Source organism: Lissotriton helveticus, chromosome 5_1, assembly GCF_964261635.1.
Source record: "Lissotriton helveticus chromosome 5_1, aLisHel1.1, whole genome shotgun sequence".
Classification (NCBI taxonomy): Eukaryota; Metazoa; Chordata; class Amphibia; order Caudata; family Salamandridae; genus Lissotriton; species Lissotriton helveticus.
Genome location: NC_136065.1, coordinates 638063924 through 638090677, shown reverse-complemented (window position 1 = coordinate 638090677; position 26754 = coordinate 638063924). Strand labels below are relative to the sequence as shown.

Here is a 26754-nt window from a genome sequence, read left to right as displayed (position 1 = left end):
ATTAAGAGCGATAGCAGCAGCGGCTCTAGCGAGGGTTCGAGTGGCGACTTGACGGTTGAGCAAAGCATGCTCTTGGAGTCGGAGGATGCGGAGGACACCATAGTTCCGCCTAATACACCCGTCTATGAAGACGTGGGTTTTCGCGAGAGTCTTTTTCCTGAGAATGTCCCTGTTCAAAAACTTGATGCAAACGTGGAAGCTGAGGGAGCATCGGATGTTATTCCCGCCTCTCAAAATGTCAGAACCGCGGCTGATGGGGCATCGCAGGATATTAACAACTCTCAAGATGGCAGAGCCGCAGCCGAGGGTGGTGAAAATGTGGGGGTGAGTTAAAATGTTATGAGCAGCCATTTATCATAAGGATGTATTTTATTTCTACAACTATCGAACGCTAATATTTCGTTTTTGTTTGTGACCCTCTAGAGAGCAGAACCAGTGGGGTGCACTTACTTCATAATGCACAAAGAAAATGAAACTATGCCCCCTCCTAATACCCACATCTATGAAACCATGGATGTTCAGAAGGCTATGAGTCCTACGAAGGTAGTTGTGCAACAGCCTGATACAAGCGTTGAAGATGAAGGGTCCCCAATGGATGTTACCGACTCTCAAGATTTCAGAGGCGCTGCAGAGGGTGGTGAAAGTGTGTGGGTAAGTAAAAAAAAATGTTAGGCGTAGACCCTTTACTTGAAAGTTTGTTGTCTTTCTACCGCTAACGGGGTGTCAATATTTGTCTTTTGAACCTAGGATGAAACACCGAAAAGAACTGAGGCCCAGGGGCAGACTGCAAAAGGTCGCAGCTTGAATCTGTCCTGTATATGCTGTGCAAACCAGACTGGAAGTTCCACAAAGCCGAGTTCGCCGCTGCCCATGGAATGTGAAGATGGTTCTAAGAACGATGAGTTTGTAAAAGCAACGGCGTGGTTCCCCAGAGACACTATAGCTGGTGTCAAAGGTTTCGCAGCTATAGTTGTACGCGCGTGTGTCAAACGGGACTATTACAACATGTGTTTCGGCCACCGTATTAGGGACCCTCAACAGGAGGCGCACGAGTGTCTAGCCGAATCATACAGAGACCGAATGATACGGCACATATGTAGTTTGCTTGATCCGTACAAGATGTATAAGCTGCTAAGGGTGGTGCACGGCCTGAGTGATGAAAATAATTTTGTCCACCCTAACATGTTGAAGATCTTGATGGCGACAGTAAAGGAGATACGCTATGCCAACGACCCCTGCGCAAAACTAAGAGGCATGCCAAACGCCTGTGCGTGCTGTGACAGAAAAATGATAGAAAGACTTATAGAAAGGCGCATGTGTAATGTGTATCTAAAAAGCAGAAAAGTAGTGGCCATCGCACCACAAAGGCTATTTTATAATAGATAAGTCCTGATGTATTGCTAAGTGCTAGCGTGTATTTAAAAGTAAAGTAGTAGAATGTTACACCCAAAAAAGTATATGTGTTAAACCGTACTTACTACGCATACTGTGAAAAGATATGAAACCCCTTTTTGTTTTGTGATTTGGTAATACTCATTATTTTTAATAAAATGTTCTTACACAAAACAAGCGTCTTTCATTTCCTGTACTCTAATGACTGCTAACATGTCGGAAGGCCTGTTAAGAAAACTTTATTATGATACAAGAGGGGTTGGCAGCTTTGGAAGCGGCGCCGCTCTATATAGAAGGGCTGTGGCTGAAAAGAAGTCGGTAAGCAGAGAAGCTGTGAAGACATGGTTATCAGGAGAGGAGGCGTATTCACTACATAAACCAGCCAGAAGACGCTTTAAGAGGCGTCCTACAATCGTTAATGCGTGTATAGATTATCAGTGGCAGGCGGACATAATCAGCCTTCAAGATACTGCAAAACATAACGACGGCGCCTGTTATATATTAACAGTCATAGATGTGTTGTCCAAATACGCGTACGCAGAGGCGCTGCGTGATAAAAGTGGAGCTAGCGTCACGGCCGCTTTTAAAGCCATCTTCGATAAGGGACGTATTCCTCAAAAACTACAAACAGACGCAGGAAAAGAATTCTTAAACAAGTCATTTCAGAAATTATTAAAGCAGCACAATGTTCAACATTTTGTAACACACACCGAGGTAAAAGCAGCGGTTGTAGAAAGGTTTAACAGAACTTTAAAGTCTAAGATGTGGCGGTATTTTACGGCCAACAATACGTACAGATACGTGGATGTTCTACAGGCTTTTTTAGCTGTATATAATGCCAGTTATCATAGGACCATCAAAATGGCACCTGAAGAGGTAACATCTAGTAATTCGTTAACTGCTTGGAGAAACTTGTATGGTCCTAACTTTGGGACAAAGGTGAAGAAGTCTATATTTAAAAATGGTGATCACGTTAGGATTTCAAAACTGAAAGGAGTCTTCACAAAGGGTTACCAACAGACCTTTAGTGATGAAATATTTATAGTGGAAAGTGTGGAGCTTAAGGAAGGGCTGTATATTTACAGGTTAAAGGACTACGATGGGGAAACGGTGTCGGGATCCTTTTACAAGGAAGAGTTACAAAAGGTGCCCAATGATCCAAACCGTGTGTATAGGGTTGAAAAGGTTCTGAAAAGGCAAGGTACAGGTGCTAAGAGCCAGGCATATGTCAAATGGCGCGGCTGGCCTGAGAAATTTAACAGTTGGGTGTTGGCCAGCTCCCTGAAGGGTGTGTGAGCTAAAAGCCGCTGCTACGATGGAGACTACACCCTTTTATATAACCTTACCATCCAACGCTTCTAAGGACATGTTCCCCAGCAATCAGATTTCTAATTACACCGTCAAATTGGCTAAGGCTGTGGACCTGAAGGGGGACTGGGAGGTTGCCCTAACAGAAATACAATACCCTAGAACATGGAATACATTTACAGCGGCCGAAGCCAAGTTTCACATCAAGAGGGAGCAGGACCCCATGGGCATACACACATCCTTCCCGCCCGGCTACTACCCAAACATTACAAGCATTATCGAAGCCATCAACAAATCCATAGCCGCTATAGAACCACATCCGAATATTCATCTGGCCCTAGATAATGTGAGAAGGAAGGTGTTTCTTAAATCCATAAATCGAAACACCCTGTTTAACTGCTCAGGTAAATTAAAAAGGATTTTAGGGACAGTACAACATGTGAAAAGCCCCGTGGAACAAGATCAAACGTGCCCCGATATTAATGGGGGGTTCTACACGCTCTACGTGTACAGCGATATTGTAGAGTCTCAGAGGATAGGTGATAGTTACTCGCCATTGTTAAGGTGGGTGCATGTACAGGGTGATAATAATACCATGGTCAACATACAATTTAACAAACCCGACTACGTCGCAGTTTCTAAAAACCATTTTGACACTATTTCAATTATGATCTACGATGATCAGTCTGAGCCGGTGGCCTTTAAATACGGGAAAGTTATTGTCAAGCTTCATTTAAGGCCTAGACACGACAGAGGGTATTAGGCAGCTATCATGGTGGTTATGAAAACCTACGGAGATCCGTCTATGTACAGAGACTATTACAGAAGTCAAGCCGGTTATGGAGGACCACCGTACTTTCAAGGTTCACCCGTTATGTACGGGGCTGGATTAGGAGGATTCTTTAGGAGTCTGTTTAGAAGAGCTATGCCTTTCCTGAGAAGAGGCTATGAAATTGCAAAACCTCATGTTAAGGCGGCTGCCTCGAACATTGCCCAGGAGGTGGTGGGGTCTGTTACCTCGGCGGTTGCAGAGCGCATGAACAAGCAGCCTCAAGAAGGAGCTGGTTTGATGTATAAGCCACGCGCTAGTGTCAAAAGGAAACGGGGTGTTTCCAGACGCCGGGGTCCCCCAGCCCCCTATAAAAAAAGGAGGACCGCTTCAAAACGTCCTCAGAAAAGAAGAGCTCCAAGACGGAAGAGAGCTGCAAAGAAGCGAACCGGCTCTAAAGTAAATATTTTTTAAAGCCTTGTAAGCACAGCCATGGCCTTCGTACATTGTGGATCTGGAGAGTGCGCCAAATCCGAGTTGGACTTGTTTAGTCTAAAGCCCACACAGACAAGCATCGAAAACAGCTTCTTCATGGAGGTGTCGCCTTTAGCAGCATTGACACCGTTGGCACCTATAGAGTTTTATGTGTCCGGGGCCACGGATATGTATTTGGATCTCAACAACACTCTGCTGCATCTTATGTGTAAAATCGTAAAAGCGGATGGGACCGACATTGACGACGGTTCTAAGGTGGCACCAATCGCTTACCCTGTAGCTACCATGTTTAATCAAGTGGACATCACCCTGGGCGACCGACTCATCACCCAGAACGATAACATGTACGCCTACAGAGCCTACATAGAGAGTATTCTAAATTACAGTAGCGATGCCCTTGACACACAACTTTCAGCGGGTCTCTTTCACAGGGATACACACGGACAGTTTGAAAGCACAGCTCTGGATGGTGATAATAAGGGCTTTATAAAAAGAGCGGGGCATGCTACAGCCAGCCGTACCTTTGACCTCCTGGGGCGCATACATTCGGACCTCTTCTTCCAAGATAAACTGCTCATCAACGGAATTGATCTTAAGATCAAGCTCAATCGTAACAAGGACTCATTCTGCCTCATCAACGGGGATGCGGAACAGTACAAGCTGAACATACTGTCCGCGAGCCTGTTTGTAAAGAGAGTGAAAGTGTCCCCGAGCGTCAGGCTAGCGCACGCCGAAGCTTTGCAAATATCCAACGCCAAGTACGCTGTGGAAAGAGTAGCTCTGAAGGTATTCAGCATCCCTGCAGGTACCCGCTTAACACAACAGCAGAATCTATTTCTGGGACAGCTACCAAAGCTCATCATCATAGGGTTTGTGGACAATACAGCTTTTAGTGGCACCTATGCCTCAAACCCCTTCAATTTTAAACACTACAACATCAACTACGCGGCGCTGGTCCACGAGGGCAATGTGATTCCTGCAAAACCCTACACCCCCAGTTTTGCAGCAGGGCATTACATCAGGGAATATCAGGGACTGGTTTCGATAACAGGCAAGCATCAAAGGGACTGCGGTGTAGCGGTGTCAAGAGAAGGCTATGGCCGTGGATACACGTTGTTCGCATTCGACCTGACACCGGACATGGAAGATGGCGATCACTACAACCTGGTCAAAAATGGGAATCTAAAAGCTGAAATACGATTCGCAGCTCCACTGGCGACGAATGTGAACATGGTCGTATTCTCTGTATTCGACAGCATCATTCAGATCAACCATGCAAGGCAGATTTTGTTTGACTATCTTTAAAAACATTTGTGAAATGGATACGGTGCAGATACGTGACTTCTTAAGCAGACATAAATACGCTAGGAAATACTTTTTGGGTGTTTTCCCTAGCGATGGGTTACCAGGCGACATAAGGGCAGAAAGACCATGCACCCTAGTCTTTAACACAGACCCGCATGACCAGGCTGGGACACATTGGGCAGCCATGTTTATAGATGTTGACAAGGTTACAGTGTTTGACAGTACAGCAGAGTTCCCTGAGCACAAACTCTATACAACCCCTATATTCAAGTTTTTGAAAAAAGCTGCAGCGGTGGTGGAGTATAACAAACTAAGGGTGCAGGATTCCATGGCCATCACATGCGGGGAACATTGTATTTATTTTATCAGTAAAATGTCACAGGGTCTTTCGTTTAGAAATTTCTTAAAGCTATATCCGGGGGATCTTGTTAACAATGACCGTATAGTTGTGAGATATGTAAAAGAAAACACCAGGGTGTCGGTCAGACCTGTGAAAACTGAATATGTACCTTGTCAAAACTGTAAGAGTTTATAACAGTTGTATGCTTAATGTTGAACGTTTAAAATAAAAGACATTATATTTTTAAAAACATGCATTCAGACTCGTTATTTCAATATACATGCACCATAAAATGTTTTTTGAAAGACGACTGAGACGGTTTGTAAAGTTATAACAAGGTGTTTATTACAAAATATGTAGTTGACAAAACTTTATTGCAGAAACCAAGGAATAAAAAATTCACACACACTTAATCAAAAATCCATGCGAAGGGTGGCTGGGGCAATGTCTTTTTTTTTTTTCGAGCTGGCACCGACGGTGCAGGAGTAGTCCATTTAGGGGATAGTCTGTGGCCTTCAGAGCCTGTAGGCGATGGCAGTAGGGGACTCTTCAAATTGTCTAGCAGGCGGCGGTGTTCATTATTACCAACAAGCGCGGAGGGTATATTGAGTTCAGCAGCGGCCTTCAGAAACTGCTCCCAGCCTCTCGGGGCATTTTGAGGCGTTAGGATTTTGGGGTGTGTGAGACCTTTGACTAGATCGTACATATGCGACCCTGCAACAGGCTTTCCCTTGTAGAGGAACTCGCCGCGATCATTCCAAGAGGTTAGGTCTTTAGAAGCGGCTAGTTTACTCATGAGCATCTGCGCAGCCCCTCTGTGCCTTTGACCTATATTTTTTAGGAGGTCTCCAACAAAGGTATCTGAGGCTGTCGCACCATCGGGAGGCGGTTGTAGGGGCTGCGGATCGGGGGCCTGAGCAGCTGGTTGTTCAGAGTCTGGGGTATATAGAGTCAACTTGTTCTTCTCGGTATTCCACTGGGTGTAGTAATTTAAGAATTTTTTGAGAGTGCTGTTGTAAAGGTTAGCCTTGTCATAGGGGTTTAGATCAGTCCTGCTCAAAATGTCTTTAATTTCAGTATCCAGGCGTAGAGTCTCATTTCTACGGATATCCCAGGCGTTGTCATTGGTGGACCCCATTTGCTCCATCTGCTGCCTAGGAACCAGATACATTTTTGTGGCGTGGTCCATCACTCACCCGTGAGGAGGCTTGTAATTACAGGTATAGCTATCCCCAGCAAGCTACCTATAAAACCTCCAGACTGTTTCACCAGTTTCTTCTTTGTTATGAGTGAGCCCCTTTTATTACTGAGCTTCTTGATAAGCCCCTTCTTCTTCTTCAGAACCTGTAACTGCCGCTTTGATATAGGGACGTTGCCTTTTAGGGTGTTTAGGGCTATTTCTGAAATGGCAGCCACTAAATCGTCAGAAGCGGTGCCCAGGATGGCCTTTCGATGTTGGGGACTGGCTTTAACAAGCATTTTCAGGAGGGCTAAATTGCGGCGTAGGTGTGCAGACATGGTCACCACTGTGCGTTATAAGGGCGTGGCTGTAAATGGTTCTAAAATACATCAGTGTTGCTTTTTATAGGTCCTGGTCTTGGGCTTTGGGGTGTAAACTACTGGTAGCTCTGGGGGAAAAATATCAGCCCTTAGTCTATAGTCTTCTAGAGTTTCATTTTTTAAGTCTACCAACAGGTACCCGTGGGGTTTTGCTGTAGCGTCGTTAAAGGCCTCCATGAAGAAGTGTGTGTTTCCTGGGTACATCTGTTTAGCTATGACGGATATTTGTTGTTTGTCACGAGGGTTTTTAAATAAAACAAGGTATGAAGCGTTGAGAGCTATAGACCTACTGTTCTTGCCTTTGTAAAACAAGTTCTGCACAATGTAGCAGATGCTTAGATTACGATGATGGGAATATTGGGTAAAAGCTCTCTCTAACTCGGGATGATCACCACCTTCACGCATCAGATCATCAACAATTATCATATTTACAAGGGTTGGGGGTAGTAGCTCATCATCGTTGAGGTTATCCGGTATACCCTCTATAAATTTGATATGTGGGAACCGGCGGCCCAAATCTGTATAAAGAGGCTGCCAGCATGAATAAAGCCACACAATGTTGTTAGGGGTTTGTGATAAAGCAGAGCCGGCATTTTCTAAGAGCTTTTTTATAAAGTAGCTTTTCCCGCAGTTTGAGGGGCCTGCTAGCACGCAGGAGAACGGATGCTGTAACCTAGTGTCCATGCTGTGGCGGCTGTCTCTCTAATGGGTCTAGTAACCATAAGGCAGTGTTTTATAGTCGGTGGTCAGGACCCTTTTATCAAAAACAACTCGCAATGTTTTATGTAGAGGCTGGGTTGTGATTTCCCACTTCTTTTTGGATCTGACTATGCAGGGCTGGTTCACGACTATGGTTTTAGCATTCTCAGAATCGTCTGCTGTAGCGTATTCATGCACCAGATTCTTCAAACTATCAAAATTGATTTTTAGGGTGTTGCTGACATTTAATGTTATCCCTTTGACCTTCATACACACCTTGTTCTTGTTGGTACGGTAGCTGTATGTTTTAGGTCCGGAGGACGTAAATTCTTTTATAAACTCATCCTTATCTAGCTCACTGGTTAGATTACCCAGATAATCTCCCAGAGGGGGGTCTTCATCCCCCGGCTTGCTCAGAAAAATCACAGAATCTGTATCGTGATACAAGCAGCGATCCTGGAGCTTATCCATAACCCCGTAAAGCTCTAGACGAGCGTGGGCAGTCGTGAAGCAGGCTATGAAAATGTTTATGTTGTTACTCGATGTGGGGTACTCTTGGGCGTATTTCCAACACAAAGCAGCGGTATCGTCATCGATAAAGTCGCAGCTGGACACCTCGTAGCATGGGGCAAACAGGTACTTGAACAGTTCATCAGGATCTGATATTAAGGTAGTATTTGAAAGGTTTGTGCGCTGTGCAAATTTTCCCCATAAGGAGTTGAGACAGAGTTTGGCTAACTGGCGGCGTGCAGGATTGACCTCTATCAGCTGGTGGCGTAAACGGATACCCTCGTGAGCGTAGTAGTCGTCGATGTATTTCTGTTTTGCATCCTGACTAGTACACCATTCAGGATACCCTGAGGCCTCCTGTTTGTCTCTGAGAAACAAATTAATGTAGGGGGCAAAGAGTTGTGTTGTAGTGCTCTTAAAATGCCACACTTCGTGCACTCTACCTAGCCTGTACCCTTTCTCTAAGGCAGCTTGTACCTCGATGCTACACCAGGTCCCTGTGAGCATCCTTTGTTCATCGGTGTGTCTGCAACCGTCAACTTCTTTAAGCATCGCACATGTTCGACAGAGGGGGAACATCAGCTTGCCATCGACTCTGCATGGTAACACCGGGAAGTAAAGCTGCTTAGGAGGATAGATTTCACATTTGATAAGCCCAAAGTATTCGGATAGGGGCTTAAAATCTCTATAGATGATGGTGGGATGACCCAGCGGGTACAACTTCATCTTGTTCACAAAAGGGTACAGACTGGTGAAATCATAGTAGTGTATTTTCTCACCCTCACCAGCGGCCTTGTACAGTTGTATGGCATTTGTGCGCCCCCCAAATAAGGCATCGCGGGGTTCCAGAGGTGTGGGTAAATCACGGTTCTTAAGAAAAGAGCAGAGGTCTGTGTCGGTTTTTAACATGTCTAACCACTCGTGCTCCCAAAGAACTCGCATAGCAAAGCCCTGGTTTTCAACATACTGTGCCTTTGTCAGAGTACGTCTGTATAAGTGTTCAAATTTGGACCCCAGCATTTTGTTATACTCGTGGGGCTTGTAACACTTGGGGCATCCGTGGTAAAAACAACCGTTGAATTCAAAGGCCGTCGGCACACCGTTAATTACAGAGAACCCGTCCAGGTAATAGGGCCCCAGGCGGTATTCACCACCCTGTAAGGCATGTTGAATTTGTATGTCTTCCTTCTCAGAGACGTGCATGAGCCACTGGATAGAGGGGGTTGAATAACGTTTCTGTTTACCGTTATAGAGGTCTGGCGGTACTAGAGCTATAGTTTCGGGCCTTAAAAACATGTGTTTGTAGATGGACATACACATGGATGCCAGAGTGACGTTTTGAAATGGGTCTATGTATTCGACCGCATGCCGCGTTTCAGGGGTTTTGGATTTCAACACCGTTACTTCTTTAGTCATAGACACCACAGCATCTCTGAAGATGTTACAAGCTTGCCGCAGGATCATTACATCAGCCTGACAATAAGCTTTCAACTCTGTTTGAAAGTGAAACGCCTTTTCACGGTTTTCAGAGTACCATTGTAGAAAGCTCACTTTCTCATCAGGCATCATGTATTCCACCCCGTAGCTGTCGGTAGGAGGCATGGGTCCCACATAATTCTGATTAGCCCAGGTGTTAAAAAAGTGTGGAAAATAACCTTTACACCCAGGGAACCCAAAGGCCTTTGGCAGCTTGCTCAATTTCATGGGTAGGAAATTCAGGGTGTCCATGAAGCGTATTTTTAAAGGGCATACCGTCATCAACATCAGTTTAGACCCCTGTGTTATGAGTTCCACCGGTATCTTTTCACGAATCATGTCTCGTAGAATAAAGAAGGAGTCATAGGCTTTCGAGTTGTGGGCGAGCATGGTATATCCTTGGAATTTGGCTTGAATGAAAGTGCTCAGGAAATCACCAACGCACGTTCGTCCCTCAAACTCCCAGCTGTCGTCGGAAGTTAGATGGTGGGCGTAAATATAGTTAGGTTGGTGTACCCCCGTCTCTTGTGTGCACTCTATATCAAACACTATATAGTCCTCGGTCTTGGTCTGAGGTAGACCTTTAACCATATAACACTGATGGCTGGTGCCTGCCTCGTAAGACACATGACAACGGGGACATATCATGCCTTTGCACTTGTGATCCGTTGCCACATACCGCCCACACTCACTGCAGTCCTTTTTAGGGACGCATGTGAAAGATTTCTCGTGTATGCTCAAGCAGTTTTGCGAGCGACAAAACATCCTACATGTGCCGCACCTCACCTTCAGGGTAGCGTCTTCTATACAGCCGTCCCTCTGACACATCTTGCAATGCATTTCACATTGGTGGTATGTTTTATTGCTGTATATATGGTCACAGTGGGCGCACACATTCCTGACACCCAAAAAACCTTTAAGGTTCAAGATGCCGTAAAAAAGATTTTCGGCGTGGAGGACATATACGGTCTTGTTTCTCACAGGGCCCCCTGTTGTAAAGTACTTCCAGGAACCGTTGTGATGAAGAACTTTCACCGTCACGGCGAAATAGTTCTCAAAAAGACCTATATCGCCAAAGCCGACCATTCGGTCAGGAGGTATTTCAAGAACCTCATGGGCTTCAGCAGCTCTAGACATGATGACAGCGTCAGGGGTCTTGCGAGCCATCAGCAGCCCCACGATGCTGGCCGCCAGACATGTGTTGGCAGAGGGGCTGTTAAAGTTGAGCAGCCACCTCTGTTTCTTACCAATTATTTGACTGTAGAGTATGCTCTTTAAAGGTCTGGAAACACCACCCTCACGCCCCCGTACAATGAGGGCTATGACTCTAAAAGTGCCATAGGCGACTAGTTCTGCCTTACTCTGTAAAAGCCTTGAGAGGTTTTCTAAAAATTGCACAGCGTCAAAAACATCTCGGGCCTTCCGCCTGGTGAACAACGGAGTGTCAAAACCCTGCCCCTGGAAGCGGAGTTGGAAAAAGTCATTAGGCCCCACATTGTGTAACAACCTTTCTATGAGCTCCTGCACAGCCTGATGTATAGCCAGAACACCCTGATCGGATGATGTTATTTGATGGATGTTAATAAATCTAAACTCCTCATAGTGTTCTACGGCCCTAAACCTCTCTACATTGCGAGTGTAACTTCTAACCCTCTCTAAACACAAGGGCTCTGGGCCCTCAGCAGTAGGAGTGTGAATTGCGGAGGTGTTCTCTGTTGTGTCATTTTGGGGGGTCCTGGTGGGACCTGTCTCAGGAGTCCTTGTAAACCTGCGGGTAGCGCATATTCTAGCCTTCTTCAGCTTATTTATTAAGCGCCTGCGTTGCTTTGTACTATTAAGCCACTTTTTTTTTCTTTTACGACCCCAGGCTTTTCGAGATACCATGCCCCAGCCTATCTGAACAGGTTGGTTGGTGTCATTGTACGCCTTGTTCATGGAGGCCGCTGCTACAGTTCCACCCCTAGGTCCTTCTGAATGTTGCTGTGTTTGGAGTTTTAAAGTCCGCCCCCCTACCCCCTTCAAATGGCCGACCCTCGGTATGTTTGACCCTGCACCTATGTATTGTCGGCGGTAAAGTGTTGGTTTATATGTTTCAGGAGCTGTTCTTGAAACTATGGGCCCTTGTTTGAAGGGGTCGAGGGAAACAGATGTTTCTTGTTTGAAGGGTTGTGAGGCATCAGATGTACGCTGCTTGAGCAGTCTTAAGAAGCGTGCAGACTTTGTCACTAACCTCTGGACCTTACGGGTATATTTTGGGGGCCTCTTATGAGCACCACTGGCTGTGGGGGTCTTTAGGGGCCGGTGTTGCCATAGTCACGCCCGTATAGCATGTATGTCTGCCACAGCCGCCTGACACTCCTGGATGATCACTTTTTTACACACCCCAACCCTTTCCACGATCTTCTGATGGGCCATACTTGTGTACAGGGGCTTGTTCACCCCCACCACCCATTTTAGGTTTGCGGCGAGCGCCTGGCGTTTTAGTTTTCGAACAGCCATCTGCATCTCTTTTACATGACCCGCAAATACCTCATATGTGTTTACAGACCCCTCTTGCGCCTGCTTAGAGGGCCCCACCTTGCGAGGCATTATAAATGGCTGCAACGTCTTAGGACCATCTATACTGCTAACAGCCTTAGCACCATTCTGTAAAGCCTGTTCCGATAGTGTTCTAGAAATAGGACCCCCCGGCGAACGCCCTGGTGCGGACAGGAATGGAACATTGCAAACTTTGTATGGAAAAAGCGGCTGTACCCCCTGGGCCCCCGTGGTCTTGTCATCCACACTTATTGCTGAGGGCTGTGTGGGGCTTACGACGGCCGCGGGGCTGGACCCGGGACTGTACACGTGGCTGGCAGCGGGGCTGGACACAGGCCTGTACACGGGGCTGGCAGGTGGGCTGGACGCGGGACTGGACACGGGACTGTACACGGGGCTGGCAGCTGGGCTGGACGCGGGGCTGGGCGCGGGGCTGGCAGCAGGGCTGGTGGGGTCGTATGCCCCCGGAGGGGTACTAGGGGACAATGGGTATGAGGATTGTGAGGAGCTGTCGTTATAATCAGGGGTCCTAGCTGAAATGCCTGTGTCAGGGTGTGCTGACCTGTTAGCTGGGTTCTGTAAACCCGCTGTGCTCAAAGACCCCTGGGACACCGCTTCAGGGGTTCTACCTAGGCTGTCTACCACCCCCCTAATCAGCTCAAGAGCTGGGGTGTTCACGATAGAAGGCCCTTCTAGGGGTTGCGTGTTATTACCCGTTGAGACCCTAGGCTGTGCCTGAACACTTACAACCGGCTTTGGGGGCTGCTCAGGGGCGTGTACCTCTACATGTACAGTTATTTTATTTGGTACTGTCTGGGGTTTCAGGATGCTGGATGGATCCAGCGTTGCATTATGGTTGCTGAGGGACGCTGCTATCTGTAGCTTAGGGACCCCCGGTTTCAGCTTCAGATGTTTTCTTGAGAGGCGCGATGTTTTAGGGGGCTGTGGCGGCGCCATCTCTTCTACATCCACAGCTACAACTACCGCCTCCTTGGGGCTCACGGGTGTATAGGCCTCATTCAAAGGTTTAACAGTCTTTTTTACAGATAGGTCTAAGGGGCTATCATGGGGTTCAGGGGTCCTAGGTTTCTTCTTCTCGGGGCTTAAGGGCTTTGCCTGGACCTCTGGGAGCATCGGAGCCGTCTTCTTTAAGTTTAAGGGTTCTGCTTGGGGCTCTGTGAATACCTTGGAGGACTTCACACGTTTTAAAGGGTTGGGAAGGTTCTCTGAGTCCTTATGTTTCTTCTTAAGGGCGGCAGTGATTGAGACACCTTTCCCTTTTGATACGCTGAGAGGGCCCAGACCCACTGTAGCTGTTTTACACAGACCCTGCCCTGTGTTATCTGTGTTTGTCAAGACTCCGCCAGTGCTGACTCCACCCCTGTGCAGAATAGATTGGTGTAGAGGATTGTTCATCATGTTTGGTGTGTAGTGCGCGGAGACTTTTTCGTGGCGTACACGCCTACTCACACCTTTTGTAGCGCTTCTGTTGTTCTGGACGGTTGCTGTTATGTCCCTTAAGGGCTGCGCCGACCTCTCTTCAGCAGCATGTTTCTGAGCCGCTTCTAAAATATAAACAGAAAAAATATATATGTTAGAGAAAGTATAAAAAGAACACACACACACACAATCCTAAGTTCTACACCGCCGCCTTTTTATATAGGCCTTGCTACAAGTCGTTGTACCCTTCTGCTTGAGAGTCTGTAACACCGATAGTACTTTTCACACCCTTTGTAACAAACACACCTGATAGAGGTCTTTTTGCAACTCCTTTCTTTGACGGTGGTCCCACTTTAGAAGGTAAAGCTTTCCTCTTCAAAGGGCTTTCTTTTGATTCTCGCGATGCCTCTTGTACCTCGACGCCGTTCGGGCATAACGTGGGGGTGCCTGTAAAGAAAAAATAATACCCCGCCTTAGTCATATTTCTGAGGAGTCCCACTATACACCATCAGGGTCAGGACTGTGGCCTACCCCTCCAACTCCCCAGCGTCTTAGACAGTTTAAAATAACAGGGGCTTTTTAATTACATGTAGGAACTGAAGTGTTTTGCACACTGTTCAGAGCGTCTTGAGCCTCGATGTACTCCATAAGCTCGTCAAAAGCTTGTTGTAGGTCAGGGTCATAAGCTGTAAAAGCATACATACATGAGAGCCCATTAGAAAAAGAGAACTTCTGAGAGACTGGTGTACAAAACTACGTAGAACTACATAACTCTAAATATATATATATATATATATATATATACCTGGCTGTGGGGTCGACAGGTGACCAGCGTTGCTAGTTATTACAGCTGGGTCCAGCGCCGGGGGCACATTGGTGACGGTTGCATTTGCAGGGTCTTGCATCTGTATTAAACATTAAATTAAAAAAAGAAATAAAAACGGTTTTAGTAAACGCTTACAGCGGCAAAGCATGTATTGTAATAGTTATGCACCCTTGGGGATAGCGTTAGCAAACATTTTAAAATAAATAGAAGCACCCTACGCCATATCCTGTAATTCTGGGTACATGACTTAATGTACCACCAACATCCTACCTTGCGACCATTGCGCCTAAGTGCTGGGCACTCTTTTGTAACATGTACACGCCTCTTTTCTCTTGTAACACCCTGCTTGCGCCCCTCTTGATTACGCCACATTGTCTACCACGTATTGCAGTATTATACCTCTACCTGTAACCTGCACACATTGCACTTTTTTTTCCTCATGTAATGCCCCGTTTGATAACGCCTGTATTTTGTTTGCTCACCATTGAATTTTTTTGTCCATGTAACTTATCGCCTGCTCTTGTAATTTGCGCTAACAACCAGTATTTTTTTCTGTTTGTATCTTTTATGTAACACCTGTAATTCTTAGACCTTATGTTTTACATAAGGCTCTTGTGTAAAGCGCTTTGACACATTCCAATGCTAACTCTCAGTCTCACATATATTGCAGTATTATACCTCTATATTTTATTTTGTACGCTTTTTGTAACCTGCACACGTCACTTTTTCCGCCTGCAATGCATCGTTTGCTACCTCTTGTATTTTGTTGACTCACGATTGTCACTTTTGTAATGCACCGTTTACTACCTCTTATACTCTGTTGGCGCACAATTGTAATTTTGCTTCATTTAATGTAAAGTTTGCCTTTGTATTTTGCTCACTTGTAATGTTCTCATGTAGCAGTTCTGTTCCTATTGTGAAGCGCTCTAACACCTTCGTGTTCGCGCTATCTCTCAATAAATAAAATAAAAAAAAACACACACCGGGCCTGCAGGCTTGGCCCGCCCCTTCAGTGATGTCACCAGCTCATCACTGGTGGGGGCGGCCCTAACCCTGCAGCCCCGGAGAAGCTCACGCCGCCATGCTGCCGCTGCTGGATCCACGTGGGGCCGTGGGAAAATGCCCACAGGACCCCTCACAGCACCAAGGACACCGGAGTCCGCCCCCCAGAGTCCCCCGAGCAGCGCCCCGATGCAAGCGGGCTCGGGGATATATTTTAAAAAACGGCCCAATTATGCACACGGGCTCCGGAGCCCCACCGGGCACCCGGAGCCCGCCCCCTAGAGCCCCCGAGCAGCACCATGGTGAAGCGGTCTCGGGGCATTTTATTTTAAATAAGAACGGCCACGGAGGCCCTGGGACACCGGGAGACCGGCACCCCGAGCAGCGCCATGGTGAAGCGGTCTCGGGGCATTGTTTTAAAAATAACGCTGCACTAGGGACCCAGAGACCCCCAGGACACCCAGAGACAGCCCCATAACACCCCAAAGGACTATGGCGACCCACCAGGAGCCCCCCCCTCGACAACTGGCCCCCGGGTTTATTTATTTTTTAAATACAAGGCCCTCAGGACCCCACCAAGGAGCAGCAAGGACCCCCGGAGCCCCCCTGGACCCCTCCAACTCTCTACAGCGGTTTGGTGAGTGCAACAAGGCATTATTTATTTTTAATTATATGCCATGTATATTATTTAAAGCCCCTATGGTACCGTTACAGTGTAGTTAAATGTTTCTATGAACTGTAAAATGCACGTTTCCCCTCTGCATGTACCCTCCTAAGACCTACAACATTATGCCCTTAAATAAAAAAACGCCTGCAAACTCTGCGCCATCCCCCACAACACCACCCCTATTAACATTAATTGTCTACACACATAGCTTTAAACTCAAACCTTCAACACAGCCTTTATTCATTTTAAATACATTTACATTTCACGTCTTGTAAAAAACTTCATTGGCACCTTTATTCACATTAAACACAACACATCGCCTTAAACATTAACAGTTTACAAAGTACTCTTTAGCATTTTCAAAACTACAGTTTTGTATACTTTTAACACCACATAAACATACATCCTTGCGCCCATGCTTTATTTACCTTCTCTACATGTTCACAGGCGGCGTCAATCTGGGAAAAGTTGCTCGGGTCCATTCTTGCCTTTAAGTTCCAAGGGTTGGCGCTGTGACTCCAAGACAGTCCACTTGCTCCCCAAGGGTGTTGAAGGGCTTGTTGGTGAAGAAATACTCAAAGTGCAACAAAAAAAAAAAAAAAAAAAAAAGCAATCCACAGCAGTCGCTCCCAGAAGTTTTTGGAATGGGTGTTTGACAGTGTTCCATGAGGGGCCTTTTTATACCTGTCCATGCATGCTAATTAGAAGCCCCCACACCCCTTATGACTTGAGGGGGTTTAGAACAATGTCTTGGGGTCTTTGGATGGGAACTTTTTTTCTATGCTTGCACAGTTTACGCTGTATACATCTGTTACTTACATTCATGGCTTATCTTGGGGAAGAGAGACCCCCGGGAACCGACCTTTGCCCCATCACTAAACCCATCACATGTCATCTTTCCAGCCAGAGTCATCAAGTCCTGGCCTAAACTGTCACAATTCCGGCCAGCATGTCCAGTTTCGACCCTGGGGCTTTGGAGGTGTGTGAATTACGTCAGAGCACTTAGCCTTCTGCTTCAGGTTCTCATGGGAAGACTTGCCATGACATCTGTCTTTTTCACCTTGCACCGTTTACGCTGTATACATCTGTTACTTACATTCATGGCTTATCTTGGGGAAGAGTAGGGTGCTTGGGGCCATATTTTAAAATGGCTTATCTTGGGAAGTAGAGACCCCCTGGAACCGACCTTTGGCCCATCACTAAACCCATCACATGTCATCTTTCCAGCCAGAGTCATCAAGTCGTGGCCTAAACTGTCACAATTCCGGCCAGCATGTCCAGTTTCGACCCTGGGGCTTTGGAGGTGTGTGAATTACGGCCGAGAACTTAGCATCCTATTTCAGGTTCTCATGGGGAAACCTTGCCATGACATCTGTCTTTTTCAACATCTCAAAGCTCAGGGTGGCTGAACATGGCTTGTGCTTTTTAAAACACACTATGGGTTTCCCAACAGCTACAATTTAAAAGCTCCCCTTTTTTTTTTCAAACATAAAAAAACATCTCCCAACACACAGGGTTGGGGACTCAGGCCTGTTCAGCAGCTGTTCAGCCTGCAGCTGTCTGCAACACCCAGTTTTAAACATGCACAGACATTTCCAGCCTGCACGCACTTTCATATGCACTTTTAAAACATGTACACAATTACCACATGTTTTGCAGCCTGTTACTTCTTGGGAATATCCCCACATGTCACCCCCCTTTTAAGGCCAGGCCTGTTCAAGGCCAACAGCCTGCGCCCAGGCCCTGTTAAATTTAAGGCCAGGGTTTCCAGCCAGAGCTGTCAAATTTCCGGCCAGGAGTTTAAGACTAGGCCTGTCATAATTAAGACTAGACCCATCACTTTTTAAGGCCAGGATTCCTGGCCGGAGCTGTCAAAATTAAGGCCAGAGTTGAAGTGAAGGTATCACTATATACTACTCTGCTCAAAGGCAGTTACAGGTTGACGCCTTGATAATCTCTTTACCAAGTCTCTTGACTAGCCTGAATTTAGAGTGGTCCCAGGAGGTTTCCTTGTAAAACCTACCTCATGTTAAAACGTGTGAAGAGGCCCAAGTGTACTGATTGTGACTCCAAGTTAATGTAACCACTCTCTTGCTGAGGTGCAGTGCTGTGATTGGTGGGCCTAGCAATAATATAATTGCAGGTGAACCATCTGGATCTACATTTAAGCAGCGTTATCAGAATATTTTTCTCCTGCCGTTGACTGATATAGCCCTCAGGTCAAATTGAGTAAGGAGCTAAGGTGGATGTGTGTTTCTTCAGAGTCATTTGTATGTAGTACTTCAGAACAGCTAACAGTTCAGGCTGCAAAGTACGCAACGGTATTCAGATAAGTTCACACCCTCAGCAAGGGAACACTTAAACCTGAGAATTAGAAACCACTGTAGAAGTCAATCGTTCTAGATAACGGGGTAAACCCAATAAGTCAACCGGACCTGGGTACAGTACAGGAATATAAACGTGGTTCGTGACAATACTTTGATTTGTTTGGCGCATCTATTTATGTGGTCTCAATACATGTGTTACTAAATTATGGTTAGAGTACATGTATTTGCTAATATGCATAGATATGGAGTATCAGTATTGTAGTAATCCACACAATACAGACTGTTCATTATAATTGATTTACTTTAGGACAAATTGGTCAAGACAAACTTACATGGCGGGGCGAGAAGAGAAAACCTGGGCTATTCGCCAAGGTAACTTGCACTTGTGAGTAAGTTACACATGTGAGTTTACTTTACACTTTTGAGTACGTTTATTACTTTTGGCTGTTCACCATTTATGATTGTAAAGTTAATAAACAGTGTAGACTTGCACGTCTCCACCTCTTGAAACAGGGGGTGGAGTCACATTAACAAGTGGAAATTACTACTACCGAAAAGGTGCAGTAGTAAACCCAGCACCACACATGACCAACCACTGATACTGCAACATCCTTCTGTAGATAATAATGGGGGCAGGGAATTAAACCAGAACCCCATGGGAAATAATGTTAAATTAAATTAATATATGTAGACTTTTTAAATACACATATACAATGTTAATGTTAAACTTAAATATAATTAAAAAGACATGTTATGCTATGATAAAATATTTTAATAAACATTTTTCAAATTTAAAAACAAATGTAACTTTAGTTTAAAACGTACATTATTTTAAATGAATTCTACACATAGCATTTTACAATTTTTAGTACATAATAAATATAAATATTTTACTTTAGGTGAAATGTTTTTAATACATCTTTAAAAAATATTGGTAATTTAATATATTTAAATTAGTTAAATATTTAATTTAAAAGTAAGCTAATAGTGCTGTAGAGTTTTGTTGTACATTTAAAATAAAATGTACGATTAATTTACATTATTATTCAACACAGAAATATTGTCACCATTTTTTTAGAATTTAATAGTCTTTTCCTTTCCAGTAGACAAAATACATCCAAATAAATACCGATTAAAAATCACATAATAAATATGGATATTTCAGAGGTAAATGAATAAAAAATAAATACCATAAACCGGGAAGCCTAAATGTGGTGGAGACAAGATGGTTCTTTGATAGTGATTTACCACAACTGAGTAAAGTCAGGCAAAAGTATGTGATAACATAGTGTTCCAGATGGTACCAGTTTATCGCTTGTTGTTTTCAGCTACTCGATCTGGGGTAAATAGTAATGTCACTTGCTCTTAATAGAAACAAGAGTACCTCTGTCAAAAAATCTGTTAGCTGTTTACATTTACCGATAAGTGAGTGTTACCTAAAGCTGGTAACACTCTTAAATTTAAAGGACACACACACACACCCACACACCCACACACACACACATCAAGAAGGTTAGGTTAGCGTGCATAGTTTAGCTTACAATAAGTAGAGTGATTAACACTCTCCAGTGTGCCCTTTTAAACGATTGAGAATGATGCCTCTGCCCACACTTATGCTGATGATTAAAAACTGCTTAGAAAGGAGAGTAGCACAAATAAAATTCACAGCCACTTTCCCACTTGTCATAAGGGTTCTTTCAAAGCTGTTACAAACGTGAAAAGCTTGCAAAGAGGAAGGATTACAAATTTAAAAACATCAATTAAACCGTATACAAATATTTTCAAACTGTTTGTGTCGAGCTACATTTTTTTCAACACAACTTAGCTCATGGGTAAATGTTGTATTTACATTTGCCCGTGGTTCATTTATTGGACGTAGTGAGATTTTTGTCAGAAAAATCCTAGTTATGAATTTCTGGGTTTATATCTGGTTGCTGACCACAACTAAGTTAGAAAAATGACTGTACATTCGATTTTTCCCCTTACTCAAAATGACTAGATTCTAATAACCCCCGGACTCACTGGTCCCTTTCACGGCTGCATATTGGTTCAGAAGCGACAAAACTCACATGCCCCCTTTTTACTGCACATCATGTTTCCCAGTGTTTGCCCCACTGATTTATAGTCCACTTCTCAAGATAGCTACAATAGCTCTCATTAGGTCTATTTAGAAAAGCACCTGCACCTCATTGGCAAATGGGACAAAACCCCTTAACCTAACAAGGGTGAAGGTGCTAAGTTTGGGACTATAACCAGCCAAGTTTGGTAAAGTTTGCTGTGTCAGAATCTTCAGAATGGACATCATCATGTTCCTGGCCCTGAAGACCAGATGAAGGCTGTAAATATGTTTGTGTCCTTGTGAATGAGATATAGTGTAAATATGTGGCATGTAGTCAGGACAACTCCAAGGAACCCCCGTTAGACACAAACACTCACACAGCTGCTACTCTGGCATGTGAGCTAACTCCTCTTAGGATGCATACTGGTCAGCTCAAAAACAGGGATGTATGATTCATGTAAGCATTTATAATGGGACCCAGGTGCATTAGAACACTGGTATATAAACACCAAGCCACTTGTGAGAGTAAGGCATTTGCATTTCTTTTTGGAACTTTTTTCTCACCTTTCTTCTGTTTTCATGGTAATGCTATTTGGCAGTATGATCTCTGATAGGACAGGTGTAAATTTGTGTTGAAATGAAAATAGGGCCAAATCCACATATCTATCTATCTCTATCTCTCTCTCTCTCTCTCTCTCTCTTTTTCTCTTTTTTTATTTTTTTTAGTTTGTCTTTGAAGCCAAGTACAGAAAAGAGAAGAAGCCACCAAAATCTGCTTTTTGGGGGAACTAGAGAAAGGGGCAGATTACATGCCTAAACACTGGAGAATCACTTATGTTCTTTCTGCCTGCTAGTGTGCCCCCAGCATACTAGTTATACTGACCAGGACTATTCTGAATGGCTTTTAGCAGCCAATTGGAATGGGCGAACCACAGAAACTAGCTTTAATTGGTTGTCAATCAGAAGTGGTCTATGGTATTAGGGCGTTCCCTTTGGCAGCTTGAAGTTATTCAGATTGGCTCTGTCGTGGTGTTCCAGTCCCTCAACAAACAGTCATTGACAGGATCAGTGCCATCTTAATGCATGGGTACACTGGTCAGTTGCCCGGGGGCCCCACGAGCATAGAGACCCCATGCAGACCAGAATTTAACATTAATTTTCCATTAAACATTTTTATTCCTGTGAGTGGGTGTGTAGGCAGGGCCCAGTGCACTGCTTTGCCCAGGGGCCTATATTGCTGTTAGGATGGCCCTGGGCAAGATGCGAGGGCCACCAGTCTCACAGTGGTTTGTGGGTCATTGCGAGATAAGTTTATGAATTTTCTCTTTTCGAGTGTGCTAAGCAAATCCTGAAAACAGTGGATTCGCTTGATGATTTGAGTCTGTTTAGCGCAGGCAGAAAAACTAACAAGCACTGGCGTTGCCAATAGGTCTCGCAGTAGGAAAGTTGTAGCTATTACAATTGCAAATAACAATGCCTTTTATTTTTGTTTTCATTTTAAAAACATAAAGGGCTTTGTCATTTACAAAACCAATAGCTCCAACTTTCCTACTGCGAGACCTATTGGCAACGCCAGTGCTTGTTCTATCTTTCACTTCTTCATTCCTTCTCCATTTTATATTTTTCTCGTTCTTGCTCTGTGTCAAAATTTGATAATGGAAAATAAATCCTGGTCCCCAAAAATGAGCGTTAGTTCTCACCTCCTGCAACTTCCAGCACAAATTAAGCACTCAGGCCATCTAAAGACTAGTACATCATGGGCCCGTCCTCCGTTTGATTGCTAAATGAGACAAACTTACATTTTTAGGTCACCTGAGCTAGTAAGCAAACCATGTATAACAGAAACAACTATTTGCGTGAGAATTGAAAGTCTCGGAAGGTATCTTCTGTTTTCATATGAAATATGGACACAAGCAAGCAGGGTCGGATTGGGACAAAAGATAGGCCCGGGCACTAAATAAAAGTCAACCCTTGGAGAATCAGACAGCTAAAAAAGTGGCCCATATTTCCAAAGCAGGCCCGTTTTAAACCTGTAAAGACAATCTGATTAGCTGTTTTGCAAGGTATGGAAGACTGCAATAATTTGTGTTTGCTGTGGATAATACTTATGATATCACAGAAATCAACAGTAAAAAAATTGGCCCATCTGGCCATAAAACAGGCCCACAAACTGCTACAAATCCGGCCCACACACTGATCAGCCAGACCAGCCCATTGGGCACTGCCTGTTGCCCTCCAGTCGGGCCCTGCAAGTAAGTGAAATAAAGAGTGCAATGAAGTGCGAAGTGCACGAGCCATATTCATAAAGGTCACTTGCGTGCACGCAGACTTAGGAGCCCGTACGGATGTGCCCGGCTCACTCAGGGCTTGAACTTTAGAGGGTAGGCCAGCACATCGACGTGCACGCACCGCATGACCCGATGCGCATACAATTGCCATAAAAACATGGACTATTCTTGTCGTCGGCGAGCCGCGCACTTGCGAGAAAACCAAACCAATGTAAGGTGCCTTCTTCAAAATAACTTTTAATCTTTACACTTCACAAACACGCGTGAAAAGTGCTTGCATGACCGTAGAATTATCCAATAGTGCATGAGATCCAAATTTCTTAACAAGTGCATATTTATGTTTCATTACATTTTTACAGAACATGTTCATCCTTAGTTAGTGTATGTATGTACTCAAACTGTGTAATGACTCATACCTAATTATTGAACGTGGAGATAAGGTTGTGCTCCCTATAATATTTTGCGGAAAAAACAACACTGAGAGCTGCAGTTACTTTATTGTTTACAGTTCAAGTTAGTTACACAAGTTGAAAGACACCTAGAACCCCAAAACGTGGGATTTTTCAAGTGTGTTTGTTGAGCCAACGTTGCTTTGCGCTGAAACAATGGCTGTTTTCTTTACCAGAAGCAGTTGACCTTATCGACACTCACGTGAGACAATATGCGTGTAAAACAATTGTTGGTCGAGTCAATTTGCCCCCTGGCTGTAAACGTCCTTTAAGCAGCAACAGGGGGGCCTCGGCCACTTCCTTCACACGTCAGCCGAGGTGGAGTTAGCCTCTGAAGTGTCTGGTTCTTCAGGGATTATCTCTTAATTTAACCCCCTTTTCAAAATAAAGCAGGTTGTTGGCTTGTAGTTATTGTGCTGTGGGAACTGGAAGTGGGTTGATCTACCAGTTACAGCAGAGAAAGCTGTGTTACAATGTGTGCATTTTGGGCGAGAAGAGAGACCCCGAAAACCTCTTGAGGAGGCGTCATCGTCTACGCAATATGGCAGGTTAACATCTGCCACCATTTTTACACCGTGTTTTACAGGATGAAGTGTTTTTTACGGCCTTAGAACAAAAGAAATGTGCAATAGTGCTTACTCTAAGCAAAATATAAATTGGTTTGCTTTTACAAAGTAAGCCCAGCCGAGTTGCAGATGTGTCCTTTGGTGTGGGGGCCGGTTTCATGCGTACCAGGGGCAGCAAGAACGGAAGTTAATCGTGTAAGTATGCCCCCTGATAGAGAACAAGCTGCGAACAAAGCATCCGAAAGCAGCCTAAAGGGGAGAAAGGAGGGGTGAGTGTAAGCCGAGGTCACACGGCGGGCAGGGGAGGGGGCGGAGCGGGGAGAGCGAGAGCGGCATGTGGGTGTGAAGAAGCCGGGCCTTTGAAGTGAAGCTAAGCTTCACTTCAAAGGTGTCGGAGGAATGAGGGCGGCTGTGCACGCGCTTTTAAGCTCAATGCACATGCGCATTGAGCTTAAAAGTCACGGGCACCGCAAGGAATCGCCACGATTCCTTGCTTGTTAGTTAAAGCGTGGTTAGGCCGCAATAGGCTCGCAAGCTCGATGCGCATGCGCATCGACAGGCGAGACCTAAAAAGTGCCCTTCTCTTTCAACAATTTGTTCAGTGTAAAGGTGCCCTTCTTTTATTGTGGAATCCTTATTGTTGGCGATTCTTAGAGATGTAGGGCTGATCCAAGAAAATTTGATTGGTTTACAGTATAACCCCTTTAGGTATAATTCTAGCTGAAGTATCAAATTTGTATTTGTTACTTGTGGAAGTCGGGATTTCCCTTTCCCCTTCTTTCTCTACTTTTATGCAATTTCCTGGAGTACCTGCCCTAAAACGATGGTGGTGATTGGCTTCTATTTTTTAATCACTGTAGATTTTCGGTTTCCTAATCAGCAACAGCTTCAAGGGACAAAGTCATTAACGGTATTGTATCTAGCACAGATCCCTTCCGGGTTCCAACAAGGAATACCCGCTTTCAAATTTCAGTCACTCTAAGCAAAAGTGTGTCACTTGCATAAGACTTATGAGCGCTGGCTGAACCATGCCTGTGATTAATAAATATCTTTGAGAGTAATGTTAGTGAGCAAAATTGACATTGACACTGACTTTAAATCATGGAATCACTGAGATTTTCTTGGAATTTATTAAGGTAAAAGACTCGGTGGTCCATGTTGGAAACTTGCCTATCTACGGTTACTGAATGTGTCTCGAGTCAGGGGCAAAAGCATAGCTGCCAAGGTTTCAGGTTGCTTATGTGTGATATTTTTATGTTTGTGTGTTTTTATGTGTGACTTTCAGTGCCATATGTGTGACATTTTATTGCGAGCAGCATACAGCAGTTTTGTCCATGTTTCTAGATGTTTCTGTATAATATCCCTTTCTTTGCTGTATAATTGGTTTGGAAACAGCTGTATTGCATTCTAACAGCTCCTAGGAGCTACTTTTGCTGTTCCGTTTCTCACTCAGAATATCAACGATGAAGTGTGTATCTGTGGGTAGGCCCAGGAAATACAAATCAGAATTGCATACTACACTAACACTAACAAACATAATGTGGTCCCCAATAGGGCTACTTTACATGGGGTGAGCAAAACCTAAGCACAGCTCACCACACTGACATTCGATACCTCAGTACCAAAAATGCACACTGGGTTGGAGAAGTATCCCAGTGGCCAACCATTCCTTAAACAGGGATATCAGTGTGACACGTCCCTGCAAAACTGACTTTTTAAGCCAACATCGCGTGAAAATGCCTTCTGAGACTTGCAGTTTTGCTTTCCACATGGGCTGTTGGGTAAAAAAACTGTAAGTCACTGAATGTGGTCACTTGGTCCGTTCTCTATAAAAAAGAAAATCTAGAACTTCAATCTAAAGCAAGTAAGAAGCTTGGTGAGTCTTGGTTTCGTAGTTGGTGGGGCGGGGCATCTGGAGAATGTTGCAGATTCTTAGGTTTCATGGGTGTAAGCAGCTGTGTTCTTATGACCCACAATTATCTAAAATGCAAATGCTAGTCTTCTACAGGCACTGAAAAATCCTCTATAAACTGCTGTAGGAAAAGCATAGGGGTTTCGCACTGCAGTGAGAATGTGTATTTATTCATCTTGACATCTTGCATTTCTGACTCTTCGTACTGGATCTAATTCCATGTTACACTGCCCACATGTTCTGTTGTTTTGCTCCTGTCGCCAGGTTATCCAGCAAGCCCTGCACCGCCAGCCTAGCACCGCAGCGCAGTACCTCCAGCAGATGTATGCAGCGCAGCAGCAGCACCTCATGCTGCAGACAGCAGCCTTGCAGCAGCAGCAACAGCAGCAACAGCAACACCTGAGCAGTGCCCAGCTGCAGAGTCTAGCAGCCGTGCAGCAGGTACCTTGCTGTTTCAGCAGTGCTGTGTGAGTGCCCAGTGCTGTGGCGATCCTGCTGCAAGAAACGGGCAGTGTGAACGTGCAGTTGGATGGGCGTTTCAAGGTGGGCAGTGACAGGTTCAAATGTATATACAGGGGCTGCGTTGACTCCTTGTAGGACAGTGGATAGACTTCAGTGATAGACACACTTCACAAACTTTGGAATCACTAACAACCTTCTTCCAGGGGTCAGCATTGGCTTTAGTGTCGCCAGACATTGTCTCATTGACTGGCCAGAGGATTAGCAGGGAGTGCCCCTTCACGCTGACCAGGCCCTAGTCTTTGCTTCTTCCATTGGCCACCCCATCCCTTCTTTCATGTACTATGGCATTGGTCGGAGAAATCGT

At 44.9% G+C, this 26754-nt stretch overlaps 2 protein-coding genes across 3 annotated transcripts in view; one reads left to right on the top strand and one right to left on the bottom strand.

Moving 5' to 3' along the window:
- The window catches only part of PHC2 (polyhomeotic homolog 2), a 646847-nt gene that overhangs the window by 304046 nt on the left and 316047 nt on the right, over positions 1-26754 (top strand). For both annotated transcript variants that reach the window (XM_078643027.1, XM_078643026.1), the window contains exon 4: positions 26193-26369. In XM_078643027.1, the coding sequence (XP_078499153.1) occupies positions 26193-26369 (177 nt within the window). The remainder of the gene's footprint in view (positions 1-26192; positions 26370-26754) is intronic.
- On the bottom strand, positions 5929-16887 carry LOC144754803 (uncharacterized). Its single transcript, XM_078643025.1, has 5 exons — positions 16756-16887; positions 14638-14737; positions 14420-14518; positions 14139-14279; positions 5929-13957 (listed from the first exon to the last, which is right to left on the bottom strand). The coding sequence occupies exons 1-5, from the start codon at positions 16807-16809 to the stop codon at positions 12168-12170; spliced, it is 2184 nt and encodes a 727-aa protein (XP_078499151.1). The 5' UTR covers positions 16810-16887; the 3' UTR covers positions 5929-12167.